General features: G+C 44.6%; 1 protein-coding gene across 1 annotated transcript in view; it reads left to right on the top strand.

The window, feature by feature from the left end:
* The window catches only part of LOC140197850 (polyunsaturated fatty acid 5-lipoxygenase-like), an 83,442-nt gene that overhangs the window by 7,863 nt on the left and 54,381 nt on the right, over positions 1-21,198 (top strand). Inside the window, exons 2-5 of the mRNA XM_072258370.1 lie at positions 8,220-8,418; positions 8,604-8,685; positions 13,091-13,213; positions 19,467-19,573. Of these exons, the coding sequence (XP_072114471.1) occupies positions 8,220-8,418; positions 8,604-8,685; positions 13,091-13,213; positions 19,467-19,573 (511 nt within the window). The remainder of the gene's footprint in view (positions 1-8,219; positions 8,419-8,603; positions 8,686-13,090; positions 13,214-19,466; positions 19,574-21,198) is intronic.

The raw sequence follows: 21,198 nt of genomic DNA, 5'->3' as shown, positions 1-21,198 counted from the left end.
GTGCGGCGCATTCAATGATAGCTACTTGGAAGGGGAGCCGAAGAGCCTCGAATAAATGGCAAACATATAGGGCATTACTAATCATGGGTTTTTCTTTAGATTATGAGGACACTCAATCCTCTTTTATTGTCATTTAGAAATGCATACATGCATTAAGACAGCGGTCCCCAACCACCGGGCCGCGAGGAAGCGATATGATTTGGCGATCCGAGCCAGCTGCACCTTTCTTCATTCCCTGTCACGCCCTCTGTTGAGCTGGAACGCACGCGAGGTCATTACCCGCGCGTCATCCATGTCAGCGCGGGAAGGAGATCAACTCCTCGAGCTTGCGAATGACGGCGGGCTGAAAAGTATGTTTGACATATGTTACATACCCCGTAACTGGGTTGCCAAACCAGCAGAAATGGACCACTTAGTTGGAGTCTGGATTACTGGAACTAAGAAAGTTTTATTAAAGAAATAAGTAACACAGTACTCTAATCAAAAGGATATAAATGCAACAGTTTAGCAATGATAAAACACACATGTACACAGAACTAGGATAATAGGATCAATCAAGCTCTATCGCAGTCTAGGGGTAAATGACCAGTTTCAAATGACGCAAAGTTCAGTTCAGTTCACAGTAATCGCTGTTGTGCCGTTGGGGCGGGGAGGAGAGAGAACGAATGAATATGCAAATCGGATTCCAAACAGACCTTCGATATTCCTCGCAGTTAGCTTTCGGGCGAGCCCTTTGTAATGACTTCTGAGGTCACCGACTGTGACCCCTCCGTTCCAGATACGATCGTTCTTCTGCGGTGAACCCGGCACCCAGGCAAGGGCGGACACACACACCAGATCCCGCCCGACCGTACCTTTCCACCCTGTGCGTCTGGATGTATTGGAACAGCAAAAAATGCATGTTGTACATCCATTATTGTAAATACTCAGGCGGCTGCAGGTATCAACTCAAAATAGTTGCAGGACTTGGGGTTTGGAATGGAACGTGACTTGGACTCACCCTGACCGTTCCAATAATAAACAACAGCTCGTCTCATCTGGGTTCGAGTATTGTCAGACCAATCCACATTGTTAGTCTGGATCATATCTGCAACACTGGGAGGAACACACTACAATAACACAGCATTAAACAGGGGTGAACCTTGTCCCTGGTTAAAAGCTGAATCACTAGCAAACGTTCCGTAACAGGCAACAAAACGTTCCCAATACTCACTTCCTGTCTCTCCAGGTTTGGGCTTGCACTCCAGCACCCCGTTAATATTTACTGGTTGTTGAAGGGCTTGCTCCAGTGCTTGAATCAAATGATTAGTCCGACTATCACGATCAGGGACTTTTCCTTCCAAATCCTCCTGAGTCGGAACCGATCCTGTATCATCACTCATTTGTTGCAACCATTTACCTTTCTCTTTTGGGGATAGAATCATATAACATAGCCCAAATAGGTTGTTAGTAGTAGCCCCATACACTTGAATAGTACTCCGGACATACTGGACAAATTAAGCTGACTTCCCCTTCTGGTCCAAATAACAATGGACCCAGCACTGATCCCTGTGGCACACCACTAGTCACAGGTCTCCACTCGGAGAAGCAATTCTCTACTACCACTCTTTGGCTTCTTCCATTGAACCAATGTATGATCCAATTTACCACCTCTCCATGTATACCTAGCGACTGAATTTTCCTAACTAACCTCTCATGCGGGACCTTGTCAAAGGCCTTACTGAAGTCCATGTAGACAATATCCACTGCCTTCCCTTCATCCACTTTCCTGGTAACCTCCTCGAAAAACTCCAGTAGATTGCTCAAACATGACCTACCATGCTCAAAGCCATGTTAACTCTCCTAATAAGTCCCTGTCTATCCAAATGCTTGTAGATTCTGTCTCTTAGTACTCCCTCCAATAACTTACCTACTACCGACGTTAAATTTACTGGCCTATAATTTCCCGGATTACTTTTCGATCCTTTTTTAAACAATGGAACAACATGAGCCACTCTCCAATCCTCCGGCACCTCACCTGTAGACAGCGACATTTTAAATATTTCTGCCAGGGCCCCTGCAATTTCAACACTAGTCTCCTTCAAGGTCCGAGGGAACACCCTGTCAGGTCCCGGGGATTTATCCATTTTAATTTTCCTCAAGACAGCAAGGACCTCCTCCTTTTCGATCTGTACAGTTTCCATGATCTCACTACTTGTTTCCCTTAATTGCATAGACTTCATGCCAGTTTCCTTAGTAAATACAGACGCAAAAAACCTATTTAAGATCTCCCCCATTTCCTTTGGTTCCGCACATAGCTGACCACTCTGATCTTGAAGAGGACCAATTTTATCCCTTACAATCCTTTTGTTCTTAATATACCTGTAAAAGCTCTTTGGTTTATCCTTCACTTTGACTGCCAAGGCAACCTCATGTCTTCTTTTAGCCTTCCTGATTTCTTTCTTAAGTATTTTCTTGCACTTCTTATACTCCTCAAGCACCTTATTTACTCCCTGCTTCTTATACATGTCATACAACTCCCTCTTCTTCTTTATCGGAGTTGCAATATCCCTTGAGAACCAAGGTTCCTTATTCCTATTCACTTTGCCTTTAATCCTGACAGGAACATACAAATTCTGCACTCTCAAAATTTCTCCTTTGAAGGCTTCCCACCTACCGATCACATCCTTGCCAGAGAACAACCTGTCCCAATCCACGCTTTTTAGATCCTTTCTCATTTCTTCAAATTTGGCCTTCTTCCAATTAAGAACCTCAATCCTAGGACCAGATCTATACTTGTCCATGATCAAGTTGAAACTAATGGTGTTATGATCACTGGAACCAAAGTGCTCCCCTACACAGACTTCTGTCACTTGTCCTAACTCGTTTCCTAACAGGAGATCCAATATTGCATCCCCTCTAGTTGGTCCCTCTATATATTGATTTAGAAAACTTTCCTGAACACATTTTACAAACTCTAAACCATCTAGACCCCTAACAGTATGGGAGACCCAATCAATATATGGAAAATTAAAATCCCCTACCACCACAACTTTATGTTTCCTGCAGTTGCCTGCTATCTCTCTGCAGATTTGCTCTTCCAATTCTCGTTGACTATTGGGTGGTCGGTAATACAATCCCACTAATGTGGCCATACCTTTCCTGTTTCTCAGCTCCACCCATAAGGACTCAGTAGACAAGCCCTCTAATCTGTCCTGCCTGAGCACTGCTGTAATATTTTCCCTAACAAGCAATGCTACTCCCTCACCTTTCATTCCTCTGCCTCGATCACATCTGAAACATTGGAACCCTGGAATATTAAGCTGCCAGTCCTGCCCCTCCTGTAGCCAAGTTTCACTAATTGCTATAACGTCATAATTCCACGTGTCAATCCACGCCCTCAACTCATCCGCTTTCCCCGCAATACTCCTAGCATCGAAATATATACACCTCAGAAGATTTTTACCACCACTCACAACCTTTCTGTTAGCAGATTTGCTTGAACTTTTAACATCATTTATTTTCACCCCAGCCACACTGTCAGCTCTGGCACTCTGGTTCCCATCCCCCTGCAAATCTAGTTTAAAGCCTCCCCAATAGCATTAACAAACCTCCCTGAAAGGATATTGGTCCCCCTGTAGTTCAAGTGTAACCCGTATCTCTTGTACAGGTCCCACCTGCCCCAGAAGAGGTCCCAATTATCCTGAAATCTGAAACCCTGCTCCCTACACCAGTTCCTCAGCCACTTGTTCATCCTGCAGAGCATCCTATTCCTACCCTCACTGGCACGTAGCACAGGTAGCAATCCTGAGATTACCACCCTCGAAGTCCTGCTTTTCAACTTCCTACCAAGCTCTCTATACTCACTCTCCAGGACCTCCTCACTCTTCCTTGATATGTCATTGGTACCGATGTGCACCACGACATCTGGCTGATCACCCTACCACTTCAGAATGTCATGCAATCGGTCAGAGACATCCTTGACCCTGGCACCCAGGAGGCAACAAACCATCCTGGATTCTCTGTCACGACCACAGAACCTCCTATCTGTACCTCTAACTATCAAGTCCCCTATCACTACCGCTCTCCTCTTTTCCCCCCCTCCCTTCTGCACTGCAGAGCCAGACTCAGTGCCAGAGATCTGGCTACTGCAGCTTGTCCCAGGTAAGTCATCGCCCCCCCCAACAGTATCCAATGCAGTATACTTGTTGTTGAGGGGAATGGCCACAGGGGCACCCTGCTCTGCCTGCCCTTTCCTCTTCCCTCAGCTGACAGTGACCCAATTTCCTGTCCTCTGCTCCTTTGGCGTAACTACCTCCCTGTAGCTACTATCTATAATCTCCTCTTTCTCCCGAGTGATCCGCAGGTCATCCAGCTCCTGCTCCAGTTCCCTAACGCGGTTTGTCAGGAGCTGCAGCTGGATGCACTTCTTGCAGGTGTTGTTGTCAGGGACACCGGAGGGCTCCCTGACTTCCCACGTCCTGCAAGAGGAGCAATGCAACATCCTGCCTGACATTCTCTCTACTCTAAACAATCTGAACAAAAAAACTTACCGGAACCTACCCTGGCCTTTGCCTGTTCTCGCGGAAGCCTGTTGAGCCAAAGCCGTCCCACTCTGACTCAGTCCACTCCGATGATGGCCGCTACAACGATGGCCGCTGTATATGGTGGTCTGCTTTTTAAACCTTGGCACGCTACATCACACGCCTGCGCAGTGCAGACCATTCTCCCCGAGCAGTGTTTAAAAAATGATTTTTTCTACCCAAATTCTTCCACTCTCTTCTTCAGCTGCTTGCTTCGACTGAAAGCAGCTCTCTCGACATGAAAACAACAGCGTTGCTAGATCGTCGTGAGAATACGGTGAGATGCCGATTTCACCAGACTGCAACTTGCAAGCATTTAGTGCGGGGCCCTCGAAAATGCTGGGCCCGTAGCATATACTACTTTTGTTACTAGGTTAATCCGGCACTATCAGCTAAAGGCTATACAGTATCGGGATCCGAATCACGGCACCAAATGTGGAATTAAGTCAAATCAGACACTGTATAATTTCAATCAACCATTTCTTCTTTATTACAACTTCAGCCGGCGAGAGATCCGAGATTTACAGTGGGCAAGACTCAACCTCTTACCAACTGGACCTTCCCAGGATCTCTGATAATACTACAGATACAGCTTATTTTATAGTCATTCTGGACAAGGTCACTCATTGTGATTACAACATCTTTAACCGTCATGCTGAATCAGTTCCCTGTTATCAGTGCCCCTCAAGGTTACTATTAAGACAACAGTTTATTGTACTAGACAGCGATTCTACCCAGTAGTCACCTGACACAGAAGTCACCTGACCTAATCACACATCAGAAATAAATTTAGACAGTTCAGACAGTTTCAACTACAAGTTAGTTATAAAACAGGAACAAGCTTAAACCTCCAGGACAACATATTTCATTGCAGTTACAAGTAATTGACAGTCAGTCAGTCAGTCAGTGGGTGCCATCCGGAATGCAGGGTTGGCAGCTATGCACCTCCATCTTCTTTGATCTTGCGACAGCACCGAGTACAGCCTCCCCTCCAGTTTGTTCTCGATGGCTGCCTTGACACCGCCTGCCACCGCCCCACCGAACCCAAGCCCGAGGCCGTGTCGGCCTCCAGCCGCGGCCGCTTCTTCGAGCTCGGCCCTTCCTTCGGCGGAGGCCTCGGGCAGGTCCAGGCACACAGTGCAACGCCCAAGTTCATCATGTCTCTTCTAATTATGTGCATAGCATACGATTCGTGGACACGTGGTGAGGCTTTAATCTCTTCCACAGAAGATGGCCGTTGGCTCACAAGGAGCTCATCCGCCCTTTGTCAGGGCTTGTTTTTTTTTAGTCCTGCTGGTTGTCCTCACACTCTCCTCACCAGACTAAGTCCGGTGGGGGAACTGGCCCAAGTATGTGACAAGACACGTGTTATTTCGTTAATACTTAAAAAAGAATCAGCAAAACATTTATTAACTCTTTAACTTCATTAATACACTTCTTCATCAATAGCACACGCTCTCTAATCCAGGCGGCATCCCGGCGAATCTGTTCTGCACCTTCTCCATGGCCTCCACATCCTTCCTGTTTGCTCTGTTGTAAGTTATCCCTGGTGTGTTACCCCTGCTGTAAATTGGCTCCAGTGTGTTACTCTGTTGTAAATTGCCCCTTGTGCATGTCCTGTGGGGCTTATTCTATTGATGAAACTCCCTTGATTGTGTTCGTTTAAAAACTGTGGCTGCTTTTCTAATTGGTTAACTGCCCAGTGTCCAGTTTCAAATATCCTGGGTATATTCTGACTCCCTTTTTTAAAGGCAAGTGGCACTCATGACCTTTGGGAAAGTATGCACTGCTTGTGCTTTTAACTAAGTATGTTTGTTGAATATTCAGCTTTGTAGTTACTGTAATTTGAGGAACATGAATGTTTGGTTGAATTTTTTATTGTTTGTAAATAAATAATGAATATACCTATTAATGCAGTCAGCATTTCCTATCTCACTTGCCAGACCCACAAACCTGGTTCAACATTACAGTATATTACGGCTCTCTGTGGCTATAAATCTCACAGATTCATCTCCCTCTGGCAAAAGAAATTCTCTTCATCTTTGTTCTAAATGATGTCTTTTTTTCTGAGGCTGACTTAGACTGATCGGGATGGAACATCAATCTGGTTTCACTCTCTGCAGTTGCTGCCTGACCTGCTGAGCTTTTCCTTTTTTTCTGATTTTATTTCAGATTTCCAGCATCTGCAGTTTTTAAAAAAATCTATTTCTGGAAGAATTCATTTGAATCACTTACATGGCCTGGTGTGCTTGTGTGTTTGAATCTTAAATGGCCCTCTGGAGCAATTAGGGATGGGCAAGAAATGCTGGCATTACCATGTGCATCCACTTCCAGTGATTGCAAAAATAAAGTAAAATCCAAGAAGATTTTTGGGGAGAACTCCAGAGATATGAACAACCCAGACTGATTAAATATGCTCCAAATTCTCTTCTCAGGGTTCCTGCTCACTCCTGTCTATCTTTCTATCTATCTACCTTCACGGAACAGGTCCTTCCTGCCCAACAAGCTATGCCACCCAGTAACCCACCAATTTAGGGAGGGGAGGGAACGTCGACTCAGACCTTGAGAGGCCTGTGTCGACATTTTCATGCCTTTCTTTCTTTCTTTTCAAATCTTTTTATTATTATTATTATCCAAAATCAACACGAGTACATCGAAGTAAGCAACACTTACAATGTCTCAAGAAAGAGAAACATTATTTAAAGATTGAAAAAGTTTTGGTGATAATAAAAAACCCCTACTAAGCAAGAAAAAGTGGAGGGGAAACCCCATTAGGTGTTCAACCCCGGAGCCATGCGTCATACAAAAAGCTTCTAAAGATAAACATCAAACTGCCAGCAAGAAAAAAAAGTACCAAAAATTTACAATTAGATCGTGGAAGAAATCTATCAGTTAACTCAAATGATAATAACGAGCAAATGTACCTCATCTTTTCTCAAAATCAAATATAGGTTCAAATGTTTGACTTCTAATTTTCTCCAAACTAAGACAAAGCATTGCTTGAGAGAATCCCTAAAAAAAACTTTAAATTCGGTTATAAGATGCTATAATAAAGCAGAAAAAGAGTTAATAGCATATTTAACCCAACTAAATTTTCAAAAATACCAATTAATAATATCATAAGTAATTGAACCCTCCCCTAAGTATATATATGTTAAAAGAACCCCCATTAGTAGGAAAAACTACCAATTAGTTAATTAAGAAAGAAACAAATAAAAACATCAGACCAGATATTAGGTTTTCATGCCTTACAAGGCGCAGATTAGAAGTCTGTGTGGGGCGCCACTCCTCACACAGATACTAGAGCAATGTGTGGTTAAGTGCCTTGCTCAAGGACACAAACATGCTGCCACAGCTGAGGCGCGAACTGGCGACCTTCAGATCACTAGACGAACACCTTAACCACTTGGCCATGTGCCCAACACACTGATTTAACTGTAGCCTAATCACAGGACAACTTACCATGGCCAATCACCCTTTTAACTTCCTTGGACTATGAGAGAAAACTGGAGTACCTGGGTGAAACCCATGCTGCCTTACGGGGAGTCTCCTTACAGGCGGTGTCAGAATTGAACTTCGAACTCCAATGCTCCGGGCTGTAATAATGTTGTGCTAACCATCTTATTTTGTGATGCGACCTCTGATTTGAATGGTCAGGTGCATGAATACGGGGTGGAAAGTGAGAAGAACCTGGGTTGCATCTGGTGGGTGCAACTGGACAAGGAGAAGTTCCTGATGGGGGACGATTGGTTCTGCCGCTACGTGATGGTACAGACGCCTTTGGGAGAGAGCCTCGTCTTCCCCTGCTACAGATGGTTGTGTGACAATGACAGTGTCTCTCTCCGGGAAGGATCAGGTGAGACTGCGGGAGAAGGGTTGGGGAGGTGGCGAGGGATCAGCAATGGATACCACTTTATACTACAGGGAACAGCAGCCCTGTGTAGGCTACAGTTAGACCATGCGCACGTTATATCGGCTTCTGTAAGTACGAAATGCCAAACATGCCTGTGAATTTGATCCTGTAATCTCTTCTCACCACAGCTAAGCGACCCATTGATGACACATTACCCGTCTTTCAGTTGCATCGTCAGAGGGAGCTCGAGGACAGACAGAAGCTGTACAGGTAATGGTGGCTGGCAGCTCGCCTGGAGTCCTGGGAAGTTGAAGCAGCCAGATTTGTTCCCAGTGATTCCTTACCTAGGGAGGCAAATCCCAGACTCCACATTTCTAGCTCCTTTCCATCATGGCGTTAAGGTTCTGTGGGGATATATCAGAGGATTTTATTCCCTAATCCCACAGGAGCCTGACCTGTTATGTGCTTGGAATCCCTGTCCAGTTAAGCAGGGATCCCTTACTTTCAGATTAGAAGGAAAAGGGGAGAAGGCAGGAGACTGGGGCTGAGGGGGAAAATGGATCAGCCACGATGAAATAGTGGAGCAGACCTGTTGGGCCAAATAGCCTAATTCTGCTCCAATACCTGTTGGTCTAAAATGCATTTAACTTCTATTTTTATAAAGTTTTTAATTATTTGTTGTGGTTCATGTATTTTGAATTGTTTAATATTAAAATAGTAAGAACAATTTGAATAGTTTTTTAAAGAATCAGTGATTTAGAGTCAGATTTATTATCACGGACTAATATGATGTGAAGTTTGCAGCAGCAGTACAGTGCAAAGGTGTAAAAAGCATGAAACTATTTGCCAGGGAAATGGGACTAGCTTTGATAGACATCTTGTTGTTGGGTATGGAATGATGCATGTCTGGATGGTACCCGAAACAAAACAAATTCACTGTACCTCAGTATATGTGACTACTGATCTATTGGTATTGCAGTCAGGTGACTTCAGCAATTATTATGGCAGCAGAAGGATCAAAACCCAGGAGTAAAAATAGGATGAGTAGAAAACTGGTACCATGGTGGACAGAGGAATGTTGTCAGGCTGTAAAAAACAGAAATAGAGCATTCAGGCTAGTTAAAAGAACCCATAATATGCAGCATTTGATTCAATATAAGAAGGCACAGGCAATGGTGAGAAGAACTATATGTCAAGCTAAAACGGCAAGTTGGAGGAGTTTTTGCAACAAAATAGGAAGAACAACACTTGTGGGAGAGATATGGGGAATGATTAAGAGGATGGGGGGAGATAGAAGGGAATGGGAATATCCAGTAATGATATCTGAGGAGGAAATAGGAGTCTCCAGTAGGGATAAGGCTGAGATCATGGCCAAATCCTTTTCACAGATACACAGTTCAGAAAATTTGTCTGAAGAAGGGAGAAGGAGAAGGGAAAGAACAATGAGTCAACACCCAGGTATGTTAAACAGGAGGGGGAAAAACTGATGATATAATTGATGATCCACTTACCTTGGCAGAAATGGTGAGAGCGATAAAGAGATCAAGACCAACCTCCCCAGGGAAAGATCTGATATGTTATGTTATACTAAAAAATCTAGGAGAAGGAGCGCTCTTGAAGTTGCTGCATTTTTATAACAGAGTGTGGGAGGAGGGCAGATTACCAAGTGCATGGAAAGAAGCAGTTGTAATTCCAAAAAGGAAACCTGGCAAGGATCTGTCAAAACCCACTAGCTACAGACCAATAGCATTAACTTCAAATATATGCAAGATAATGGAAAAGATGATAACAGAAAGGTTATCGTATGAGCTTGAGAAGAGGGGAATGCTGGCAAGTTATCAGAGTGGTTTTAGGAAGGGAAGGAATTCCATGGACTCAGTGATAAGGTTAGAGACTGAAATAAGAAAGGTCCAGGCAAATAAAGAATCAGTAGTTGCAGTGTTTTCTGAGATTGAAAAAGCCTATGATATGATGTGGAAGGGAAGATTATTAATTAAACTGCACAAGATGGGGGTTGGTGGGAGAGTTTTTAATTGGATTAAAGATTTTTGTTTGGTAGAAAAATTCAAGTTCGGATTGGATCAGAATTATCAAAACAGTACATAGTGGGAAATGGCACACCTCAAGGTAGTGTGATTAGCCCCTTACTTTTCATCATTATGATCAATGATATTTTCACAAAGCTACCAATGGATTTAGGTAGGTCACTGTTTGCTGATGATGGGGCCTTGTGGAAAAGAGGCAGGGACATGGAGCATATAATCAGGAAACTACAAGAAGCAATTGATGAAGTTGTGGAGTGGGGTTCTGACTGGGGATGTAGATTTTCAGTCAAAAAAACTCAAACTGTATCTTTCACCAGGAAAAGAATTGAAGTAGGGAAGAAGTTAAGGATGTATGGGATTGAATTAGAAAGGGTTGCATCATTTAAATTTTTGGGAGTTATATTTGATTCACGATTACCATGGGCTAACCATATCAGGAAAGTTGAGGAGAAATGTAAAAAAGTAATAAAGGTAATGAGATGTTTGACTGGTAGGGAATGGGGAGCAAGTTGTTCAGTGTTGAAGAGAATGTATGTGGCTTTAGTAAGATCTGTATTGGATTATGGAAATATAGTATATGGATCAGCAGCTAGGTCTCTTATAAAGAAACTGGATGTGATTCAGGCGCAGGCTTTGACAGTGTGCAGTGGGGCTTTTAAAACATCTCCAGTGTCAGCCCTACAGGTAGAAATGGGAATAATGCCTTTGGAACTAAGAAGGATGCAACTGATGGCAAACTACTGGGCTAACTTGCAGGGGCACAATGATTCTCACCCTACTAAAGGAGTGTTGCAGGAGTGCTGGGAAAATGGGCGGTTTCAGAGGGATACCTTTAGTCGGGTAGGGAATGATATCGCGAAAGAATGTGGAGTATTTGATCTGAGGATAAGTCCTTCAGTAGTTTATCCGGTTGTAGCTCCATGGAAGCTTGTATGGCCTGACATAGACTGGCATTTGATAGAGGTAAAAAGGAAAGAAAGTTATAAAACAGATTTGGTAAATGCATTTAACTGTCATGTGATGGAAAAGTATAGTGATTATACTCAGATTTATATGGATGGTGCTAAGAGACCTGTAACAGGAGTGACAGGGTTTACTAGCAAAAGAAATTGGAATCAGCAGGAGAACATCTAATAAGTTAGGGGTGTTTACAGTGGAGATGCTGGCAGTGTTGGTTGCGTTGCAATGGGTGCAGAAAGCTAGACAAGCCAAAGCATTGATATGTTCAGATTCATCCTCAGTTCTAGCAAGTTTAAGGTCTTTTCACTCAAACATTTGGCAAGATGAAGTCCTTCAGTCAGTCACAAGAATTGCAAATCAGGGAGGTCAGGTAAAATTTCGATGGGTTCCAGCACATGTAGGGGTGAAGGGGAATGAGAGGGTGGATGAGTTGGCAAAGAGGGCATTAAAGAATGAAAATATAGAAATGCACATTAGTATCAGTAAAGCAGAGGTTAAGTGCATAATCAGAGAAAAAATCAACCAAATGTGGCAAGAAAGATGGGACAGGGAGGGAAAAAGGAGGCATTTGTATCAAATACAAAAGAGTGTTGTGGATACAGAAGAGAGGAAACTGTGTGGACTAGGTTAAGGCTGGGGCATTGTGCATTTAACAAAACATTGAAAATGATAGGGAGACACCAGACAGGATTGTGTGAGGAATGTCAGGAAGAGGAGTCAGTAGAACATGTAGTTCTGAGTTGCAGGAAGTATGGAATACAGAGAGAAATGATGAGAATTAATCTAAGGGAATTGTGGGTGCAGGAATTCACATTAAAAGGGTTGCTGGGCATGGGTGAGAGAACGCAGGTTAGGGTATTTTTAGCTTTCTTAAGGGGTACAGGGGCTTTTTATAGGATATGATGGATAAACAGGAATAGGGTACTAGGATGGCCAAAGATGGGAGGATAAAGTGTAGGTTAGGTTGTGTGTGTGTGTGTGTGTGTGGATGGATGTGTGATTGGGTGAAGGGATTTAGAATGTAAGTCTATTACACACTCCGGAGCAGAAGGTGGTGGTAATGCACCACTAAGCTGGGTGCCAACCACCGTAAAACAAGATGGAGAGAGAGAGAGTATTGTAGGGCTAGTATCTACTCAGTGGGCTGATAATGTAAATAGTGGGCAGAATCTTTTATAATTTTTTTTTTAAATACTGGCCTATTTGATGGCCAACATCGCTACTAATTGATGAATTGAATAGTCATAATAGTAATAATGAAACTCTTAAAAAGGTCTGAGAGAGGGTAGCCCTTACATAAGAACATAAGAAAGAGGAGCAGGAGTAGGCCATCTCGCCCGTGGAGCCTGCTCCGCCATTAAATAAGATCATGGCCAACCTGGCCATGGACTCATCTCCACCTACCTGCCTTTTCCCCGTAATCCTTAATTCCCCTACAATGCAAAAAGCTATCCAACCTTGCCTTAAGTAGCCTCTACTGCTTCATTGGGTAGAGAATTCCACATGAACTCTGACTCTCTGACTCTCAGTATGGATTTACCGGTTTGGGTCTCCAGAGGGGGGAATAATCTCCTGAATTTGGGATAAGGATCCTTCCCAGTGAGTGAGGGTCAGGACGTCCACAACCACTACCCGCAGTGTGCCGACGCAGCCCGCTTTGTGTTGTGCAGGTGGAAGGTTTGGAAGGCTGGCGTCAGCAAGTGCATTGCCGCTGAAACCGAGGACGACCTCCACCCGGATGTCAAGTTCGATGACGACAAGCGTGCCGACTTTGAGAACTCCTTGCGATTAGCGTGAGTTCAGCGTTCGCTCTGAGTCGTTCCTTAAAGTGCGGTTGAAGCAGTATGGGACTGGGAATGCGGGAATGGAGAGCCCCTCCTCCAGGATTCTATTCATTTATTTATTCTATTTAGAGATAGAGGGCGGTAACAGGCCCTTCTCGCCCACTGCTCAGTTACACCTACACGTATGTGACCAATGAACCTACTCAACCACACGTCTTTCTCAATGTGGGAGGGAATTGGAGTATCCGGAGGAAACCCATGCGGTCACAGGGAAATGTGCAGACTCCTTACAGACAGCGGTGCGAATTGAGCCTGGATCACTGGCACTGTAAAGCGCTACGCTGCTACCACGCCATTGTCATGCTGTACACTGACAGACGACTGGACCAAGGTGCAGAGAAACGACAGACTCCCATGTAGAGACAGAAACCTAGTTCACTCATAGGGATTCCAACAGAAAGTCGGTGGCTCGACTGAGCAACACCGTGAGACAAATCATTCACTTGTCACGAGGACCCCGTGATCGGCACTAATTGGGAGCCCCCTTTAAATAATCACAGTATGCAGAAAACCGGAGCCAGTCAAACAGATTAAATAGAAACAGGGCTCAGCGACACTAAATAAGATAACAATTAACAAATACGGGTGCACAGGCCAAAGGACTCACAGCAACCATGCCTCCTGGGTCACTGGAGTTGGTTCTACTCGCTGTACTTCTGTGCTGCCCGTGAAGGGAGTATCAGTAATAAGGGTGCACGATGGTGCAGCGATTACTTAACAGCGCCAGCGATCGGTGACGGGGGTTCATTTCCCGCAGCTGTCTGTAAGGAATTTGTATGTTCTCCCCGTGACTGTGTGGGATTCCTCTGGGTCCTCTGATTTCCTCCACTGTTCTGTAGAATTAGGATTACTAAGCTGTGGGCATGCTATGTTGGTAACACTTGCAGGCTGCCACCATCATAATCCTCGCTGATCTGATTTGACGTAAATGACGCATTTCACTGTACATAGAATATAGAAAACCTACAGCACAATCCAGGCCCTTCAGCCCACAAAGTTGTGCTGAAAATGTCCCTACCTTAGAAATTACTGGGCTTACCTATAGCCTTCTAATTTACGAAACTCCATGTACCTAACTAAATGTCTTAAAAGACCCTGTTGTATCCGCCTCCACCATCGTTGCCACAACCCAATCCACACACTCACCACTCTCTGAGTAAAAAACTTACCCCTGATATCTCCTCTGTACCTGCTCCCCAGCACCTTAAACCTGTGTCCTCTTGTGGCAACCATTTCAGCCCTGGGAAAAAGCCTCTGACTATCCACACAATCAATGCCTCTTATCATCTTACACACCTCTATCAGGTCACCTCTCATCCTTCATCGCTTCAAGGAGAAAAGGCCAAGTTCACTCCACCTATTCTCATAAGGCATGCTCCCCAATCCAGGCAACATCCTTGTAAATCTCCTCTGCACTCTTTCTATGGCTTCCACATCCTTTCTGTAGTGAGGCGACCAGAACTGAGCACAGTACTCCAAGTGGGGTCTGACCAGGGTCCTATATAGCTGCAACATTACCTCTTGGCTCCTAAATTCAATTCCACAATTGATGAAACCCAATACACCGTATGCCTTCTTAACCACAGAGTCAACCTGCGCAGCTGCTTTGAGTGTCCTATGGACTCGGACCCAAGATCCCTGTGATCCTCCACACTGCCAAGAGTCTTACCATTAATACTATATTCTGCCATGATATTTGACCTACCAAAATGAACCACTTCACACTTATCTGGGTTGAACTCCATCTGCCACTTCTCGGCCCAGTTTTGCATCCTATCAATGTCCCGCTGTAACCTCTGACAGCCCTCCACACTATCCACAACACCTCCAATCTTTGTGTCATCAGCAAACTTACTAACCCATCCCTCCACTTCCTCATCTGGGTCATTTATAAAAATCACAAAGAGTAAGGGTCCCAGAACAGATCCCTGAGGCACCCCACTGGTGACCAGCTTCCATGCAGAATATGACCCTTCTAAAGCCATTCTTAGCCTTCTGTGGGCTAGCCAGTTCTGGATCCACAAAGCAATATCCCCTTGGATCCCATGCCTCTTTTCTTTCTCAATAAGCCTTGACTGGGGTACCTTATCAAATGCCTTGCTGAAATCCATATACACTACATCTACTGCTCTTCCTTCATCAATGTGTTTAGTCACAAACTCAAAAATTTCAATCAGGCTCTTAAGGCATCAGCTGCCCTTGACAAAGCCTTGCTGACTACTCCTAATCACATTATACCTCTCCAAATGTTCATCAATCCTACCTCTCAGGATCTTCTCCAGCAACTTATCAACCACTGAGGTAAGAGTCACTGGTCTATAATTTCCTGGGCTATCTCTGCTACCTTTCTGGAATAAAGGAACAACATCTGCAACCACCCCCCCCCCAGTCTTCCCAATGGGAACCTCTCCCGTCCCCATTGATGATGCAAAGATCATCGCCAGAGGCTCAGCAATCTCTTCCCTGGCCTCCTACAGTAGCCTGGGGTACATCTCATACGGTCCTGGCGACTTATCCAGCTTGATGCTTTCCAAAAGCTCCAGCACATCCTCTTTTTTAATATCTACATGCTCAAGCTTTTCAGTCTGCTGAAAGTCATCACTACAATCACCAAGATCCTTTTCCATACTGAATACTGAAGTAAAGTATTCATTAAGTACCTCTGTTATTTCCTCCGGTTCCATACACACTTTCCCACTGTCACACTTGATAGGTCCTATTCTTTCACGTCTTATCCTCTTGCTCTTCACATACTTGTAGAACGCCTTGGGGTTTTCCTTAACCCTGCCCGCCAAGGCCTTCTCATGGTCCCTTCTGGCTCTCCTAATATCCTTCTTAAGCTCCTTCCTATTAGCCTTATAATCTTCTAGATCTCTAACATTACCGAGCTCTCTGAACCTTTTGTAAGCTTTTCTTTTCTTCTTGACTAGATTTATTACAGCCTTTGTACACCGTGGTTCCTGTACCCTACCATAACTTCCCTGTCTCATCGGAACGTACATATGCAGAACTCCACATAAGTATCCCCTGAACATTTGCCACATTTCTTCTGTACTTTTCCCTGAGAATATCTGTTTCCAATTTAAGCCTCCAATTTCCTGCCTGATAGCTTCATAATTCCCCTTACTCCAATTAAATGCTTTTCTAACTTATCTGTTCCTATCTCTCCAACGTTATTGTAAAGGAGACAAAATTATGATCACTATCTCCAAAATGCTCTCCCACTGAGAGATCTGACACCTGACCAGGTTCATTTCCCAGTACCAGATCAAGTACAGTCTCTCCTCTTGTAGGCTTATCTACATATTGTGTCAAGAAACCTTCCTGAACACACCTGACAAACTTCACCCCATCTAAACCCCTCGCTCTAGGGAGATGCCAATCAATATTTGTGAAATTAAAATCTTCCATCACGACAACTCTGTTATTATTACGCCTTTCCAGGATCTGCTTCCCTTTCTGCTCCTCGATACCCTTGTTACTATTGGGTGGCGTATAAAAAACACCCAGTAGAGTTATTGTACATTTCAATATTCTTATGACGAATAAAGCTGAGGTCCTCTCTCAGCTGAAAGGATTGATTCTGGGATCTGGGATTTTGGGGAAGAGAGGGCAAGACCTGGCTGTGACCAGTGAGGAAGCTGGAGAGGGAGAACAGAGATCCTGGGATGAGTGATACACCTGCTGCCTGCACCTTCTCCCGCAACACCAGTCACGGCCCCAAGCGGTCCTTCCAGGTGAGACAACACTACACCTGCGAGTCTATCGGGGTCATCAAATGTATCCATTTCTCCCCATGTGTGGCCTCCTCTACATCGGTGAGACCCATCACACGTTGGGAGCTACCTCTACCTGTTGCAAAAACCAGCATCATCCAGTGCCCACCCATTTCAATTCAACTTCCCATTCCCATTCTAGCATGTCTGTCCATGGCCTCCTCTACTGCCATGGCTAGGCCAACCTCAGGTTGGAGGAGCAACACCTCATATTCTGCTTGGGTGGCATGAACATTGATTTCTCTAAATTCTGGTCATACTCCCCCTCTGCTCATTGTAACTTCCTCCATTCCCCATCCTGGTTTCCCTCTCACCCCATTTCTTCAGCTCACCTGTCCATCACCTTTCTCTTAAAGCATGCCCTCTAGAGTTTGACATTTCTACCCTGGGAAAAAGATTCTGACTGTCTATGCTCTCTATGCTTCTCATAATCTTGTAAGCATCCATCAGGTCTCCCCTCAACCTCTGCTCCTACAGAGAAAACCGACACAAGTTTGTCCAACCACTCCTTATAGCACATATCCTCTAATCCAGGCGACATCTTGGAAAATAACTTCTACACCTTCTATAAAGCCTCCATATCCTTCATGTAAGAGGGCATCTCCTTCCCTTCCTGCAATTGTTCACTGTTCTCTCCTACCAAATTTCTTCTTCAGCAATTTACTTCCTCCACCTATCACCTGTTAGCATCTTACAACATCCACTGCCCACCCACCCACCTTCTCCCTCACCTGGTCTCACTTATCACCTGCCAACTTGTATTCCTTCTCCTTCCCACCTCCCCCACCTTCTTATTCTGGCTTCTACCCCCTTTCCTCTCCAGTCCTGGTGAAGGTTCTCAGCCTGAAATGCTAACTATTCATTCCCCTCCATGGATAGTGCCTGACCTGCTGAGTTTCTCCTTTGTGTGTGTTGCACAGTGATCCCAGGATTAGCCAAGAGGGAGGTTATTGTCCCTGGGAGTACGAATAGTTGGGGAAAACTGGCCTATTGTGGGATTTCCGTAATTTCCACCGGATCACAAATCAGGGAACATTTTTGACATTAACAATGTTCAGAAGGATTTGATGTACAGAGGACTCCTAGGTTGCATGTATGTATAGTTTCCTGCATAGAGAGGCAATGAAGGTGAACGGCATGCTTTCCTACATTAGTTGGAGCATTGAATGGAAGAACAAGGAAGCCATTTTACGGCTGTATAAAACTTTGGTTAAGCTACCCTTGGGGTATTGTGTGCAGTTCTGGTTGCCCCGTTAGAAGGAGGATGTGGAGGCTTTGGTGAGGGTGCAGAAGAAGTTTTCCAGGATGCCACCTGGGTTATAGGATATGAGCCATAAGGAGAGATTGGACAAACTTGGGTTTCCTCTGGAACATCAGAAGCTGATGGAAATTTACAAAAATGATGAGATGGGGTAGACAGTCAGAAGTTTTACCCAATGTCAAAATGTTAAATACTAGAGGTGAGAGGAGGAAAGGGTAAAGATACATGGGGCAAGATTCAAGGTGAGAGTGGGGAGATCGAAAAGAGATCTAAGAGGGCACTTCTTTACACGTAGGACAGTGAGTGCCTGGAATGAGCTGCCAGAGGAAGTGGTCAAGCAGGGTACCATTGCAGTGTTTAAGTGGCATTTGAATGTGTACATGGAGGGGAGGGGCTTGGTAGATTACGGTACAAACTCAGGCAAGTGGGACTAGCAGGGAAAATACTGGGGTCAGCATGGAGTGTTAGGCTGAATGGCCCTGTTTCCGGGCTGTGTTACTCTGTGACACAAAAGCAAGATATTCTTTTATACAGAGTTGTGGGTGCCTGGAATGGAGTACCTGGGGCAGATAGTGACGTTCAAAAGTGTATTAGACACATGAATGTGCAGGGAATGGAGGAATCTGGATCAGGTGCAGGCAGAAGAGATTTAATTTAATTTGGAATTGTGTTGGAGGACACCCGGTTAGAACAGGCACGAGGAGGAATTTCTTCAGTCAGAGGGTGGAGAATCTGTGGAATTCCTTGCTACAGATGGCTGTAGAGGCCAAGTCATTGGGTTTATTTAAAGACATGAGAAAATGTGCAGGAGCTGGAGATCCAGAGCAACACACAAAAGGTGCAGGAGGAGCTCAGCAGATCAGAAAGCATTTATGGAAAAGAGTAAACAGTCAGCGTTTCAGGCCAAGACCTTCTTCAGGACTATTTAAAGCAGAGTTTAATAGGGTCTTGGTTCGCAAGGGTGTCAAAGGTTAAAGGGAGAAGGTAGGAGAATGGGGTTGAGAGGGAAAATAAATCTGCCATGATCAAATGACAGAGTAGACTCGATAGGCTGAATGGTCTCACTCTGCTCATATATCTGATGGACATTATGAGGCGAAGAGCCTATTCCTACTCTGTACTGTTCCATGTACTATATTCTACACTCTTCGATATCTCTTCTCAGTTTAGGGGAACTGTTTCTGAAGAAGCTTGTGAATATGTTCGAAAGCCCATGGGACAGTCTGGAAAGCTTTCAGAGGATATTCTGGAGAGTCAAGAGTGCCATAGGAGGTAAGAATTTAGTAAATTGTGCACCAATTAGCACAACATCCAGGGTCTGGGAATCCTACAGGTTTATGCCAAGGTCAGGAAGTTGGGATTTCTGCCCACAGTGGTAAGGTTGCCAGGTGAATTGTCCATACAATTCCATCCCAGCTCTTGTACATTTAGCTGGAGTGCTGTCACAGGAAAGCAGCATTCACGATCAAACACCCCACCATCCGGACCATGCTCTCTCCTCACTACTACCATCAGACAGGAAGCACAGAAGCCCTAGGTCCCACACCACCAGATTCAAGAATAGTTATTACCCTTCAACCATCAGACTCCTGAACAGCATGAACCCACCTGAACTCTGAACTGAATCCACAACCTGTCGATTCACTTTCTAAAACTCTGAAACTCATGATCTCAGTATTTTTTTTAATTTTCATATTTTTTACACATTGATTGTCAACCTTTGTATGTAATTTTTCAAAAATTCTATTGTATTTCTTTATTTTCTGTAAATGCCACAAGAAAGTAAATCTCTATGTGGTATATGGTAATATGTACTTTGACAAGAAATTTACTTTGACTTAGGGTTCCTAGAAACACTTTATTAGAACTCCAAATCCACTATTCTTTCCCCTCATATTTTTTATGATATAGAAGGATTTGGCCATTTGATCTATTCAGTCAGTTCTCACTGCGATCACTTCAACCACCACCACCAAAAATCCCTGTTCGCTATCCCCTCACACCCACCTGTGCCCCGTACAATTTACAGCCACCAATTGATCCACCAACTCGCCACAACTTTTGAACCTGAGATAAAACTGGAGACCCCACGCGAAGGGGGTCTCACACAGACAGACACACGGACAGCAATGGAGGGCAGAATCGAACCCTGGTTCTTGGAACTGTGAGCCCGTAGCTCTACCCACTGTGCTGCAGTTCCACCCCAGATTCTCAGCTCTGCACTACCCTTTTGTTCTGTCTCAGCCTTCTGTCGACTGGTTACCCACCACACCCCCACCACCCCCACCCAACTCCCTATCCTCTTCTTCCTTCTGCCTTACAAACTCTCCCTGATAATATCAGGGCTGTAGGGAAAGGACCCTGACTTTTCCTTCAACCTCTGGATTTTTCCTGTTTCCCTCAGAATCTCTCCCCTTATCTGACAGCTGATCATAGAGCCATCTATCTGTAGGCCTCTAACCTCACTGGATATTAGAAACATAGAACAGCACAGTCTGGGCTCTTCACTGCATGTTTCATGCCTTAGTCTGACCACCAGGGGGCGTTGGAGTCCTCCAGGCTCTGACGACCCTTCTCCCCAATTAGTAGTTGATTATTATCATCTGTGTCTTGTTTTAGTTATCAGTGCACCCGTGCCTTGTTTTGTTTGTCTATTTAAGTTCCCTCTGTTTTGTTCATTTTTGCTCTGCCTTCAGTTTACCTACCCTGGTGAGGAGTGCTTCTCGAGTCATAGCCTGTGCTCCCTACTGACAAATCAACAAGTGAGGATTCCATCCTCATCTCTAGTCTCCTCTGGACTTGGGTCCACTGGTCTAAGTCTTTCATGGTTGACCACTGGTTAAGATGTGAAACTTCACTATTAGAGCGCTGGTGCAAACTCAGCTTGACACCCACCC

Source organism: Mobula birostris, chromosome 5 (assembly GCF_030028105.1).
Source record: "Mobula birostris isolate sMobBir1 chromosome 5, sMobBir1.hap1, whole genome shotgun sequence".
NCBI classification, from domain to species: domain Eukaryota; kingdom Metazoa; phylum Chordata; class Chondrichthyes; order Myliobatiformes; family Myliobatidae; genus Mobula; species Mobula birostris.
The sequence above is the reverse complement of the archived record's forward strand: the minus strand, read 5'-3'. Positions and strand labels throughout refer to the sequence as shown.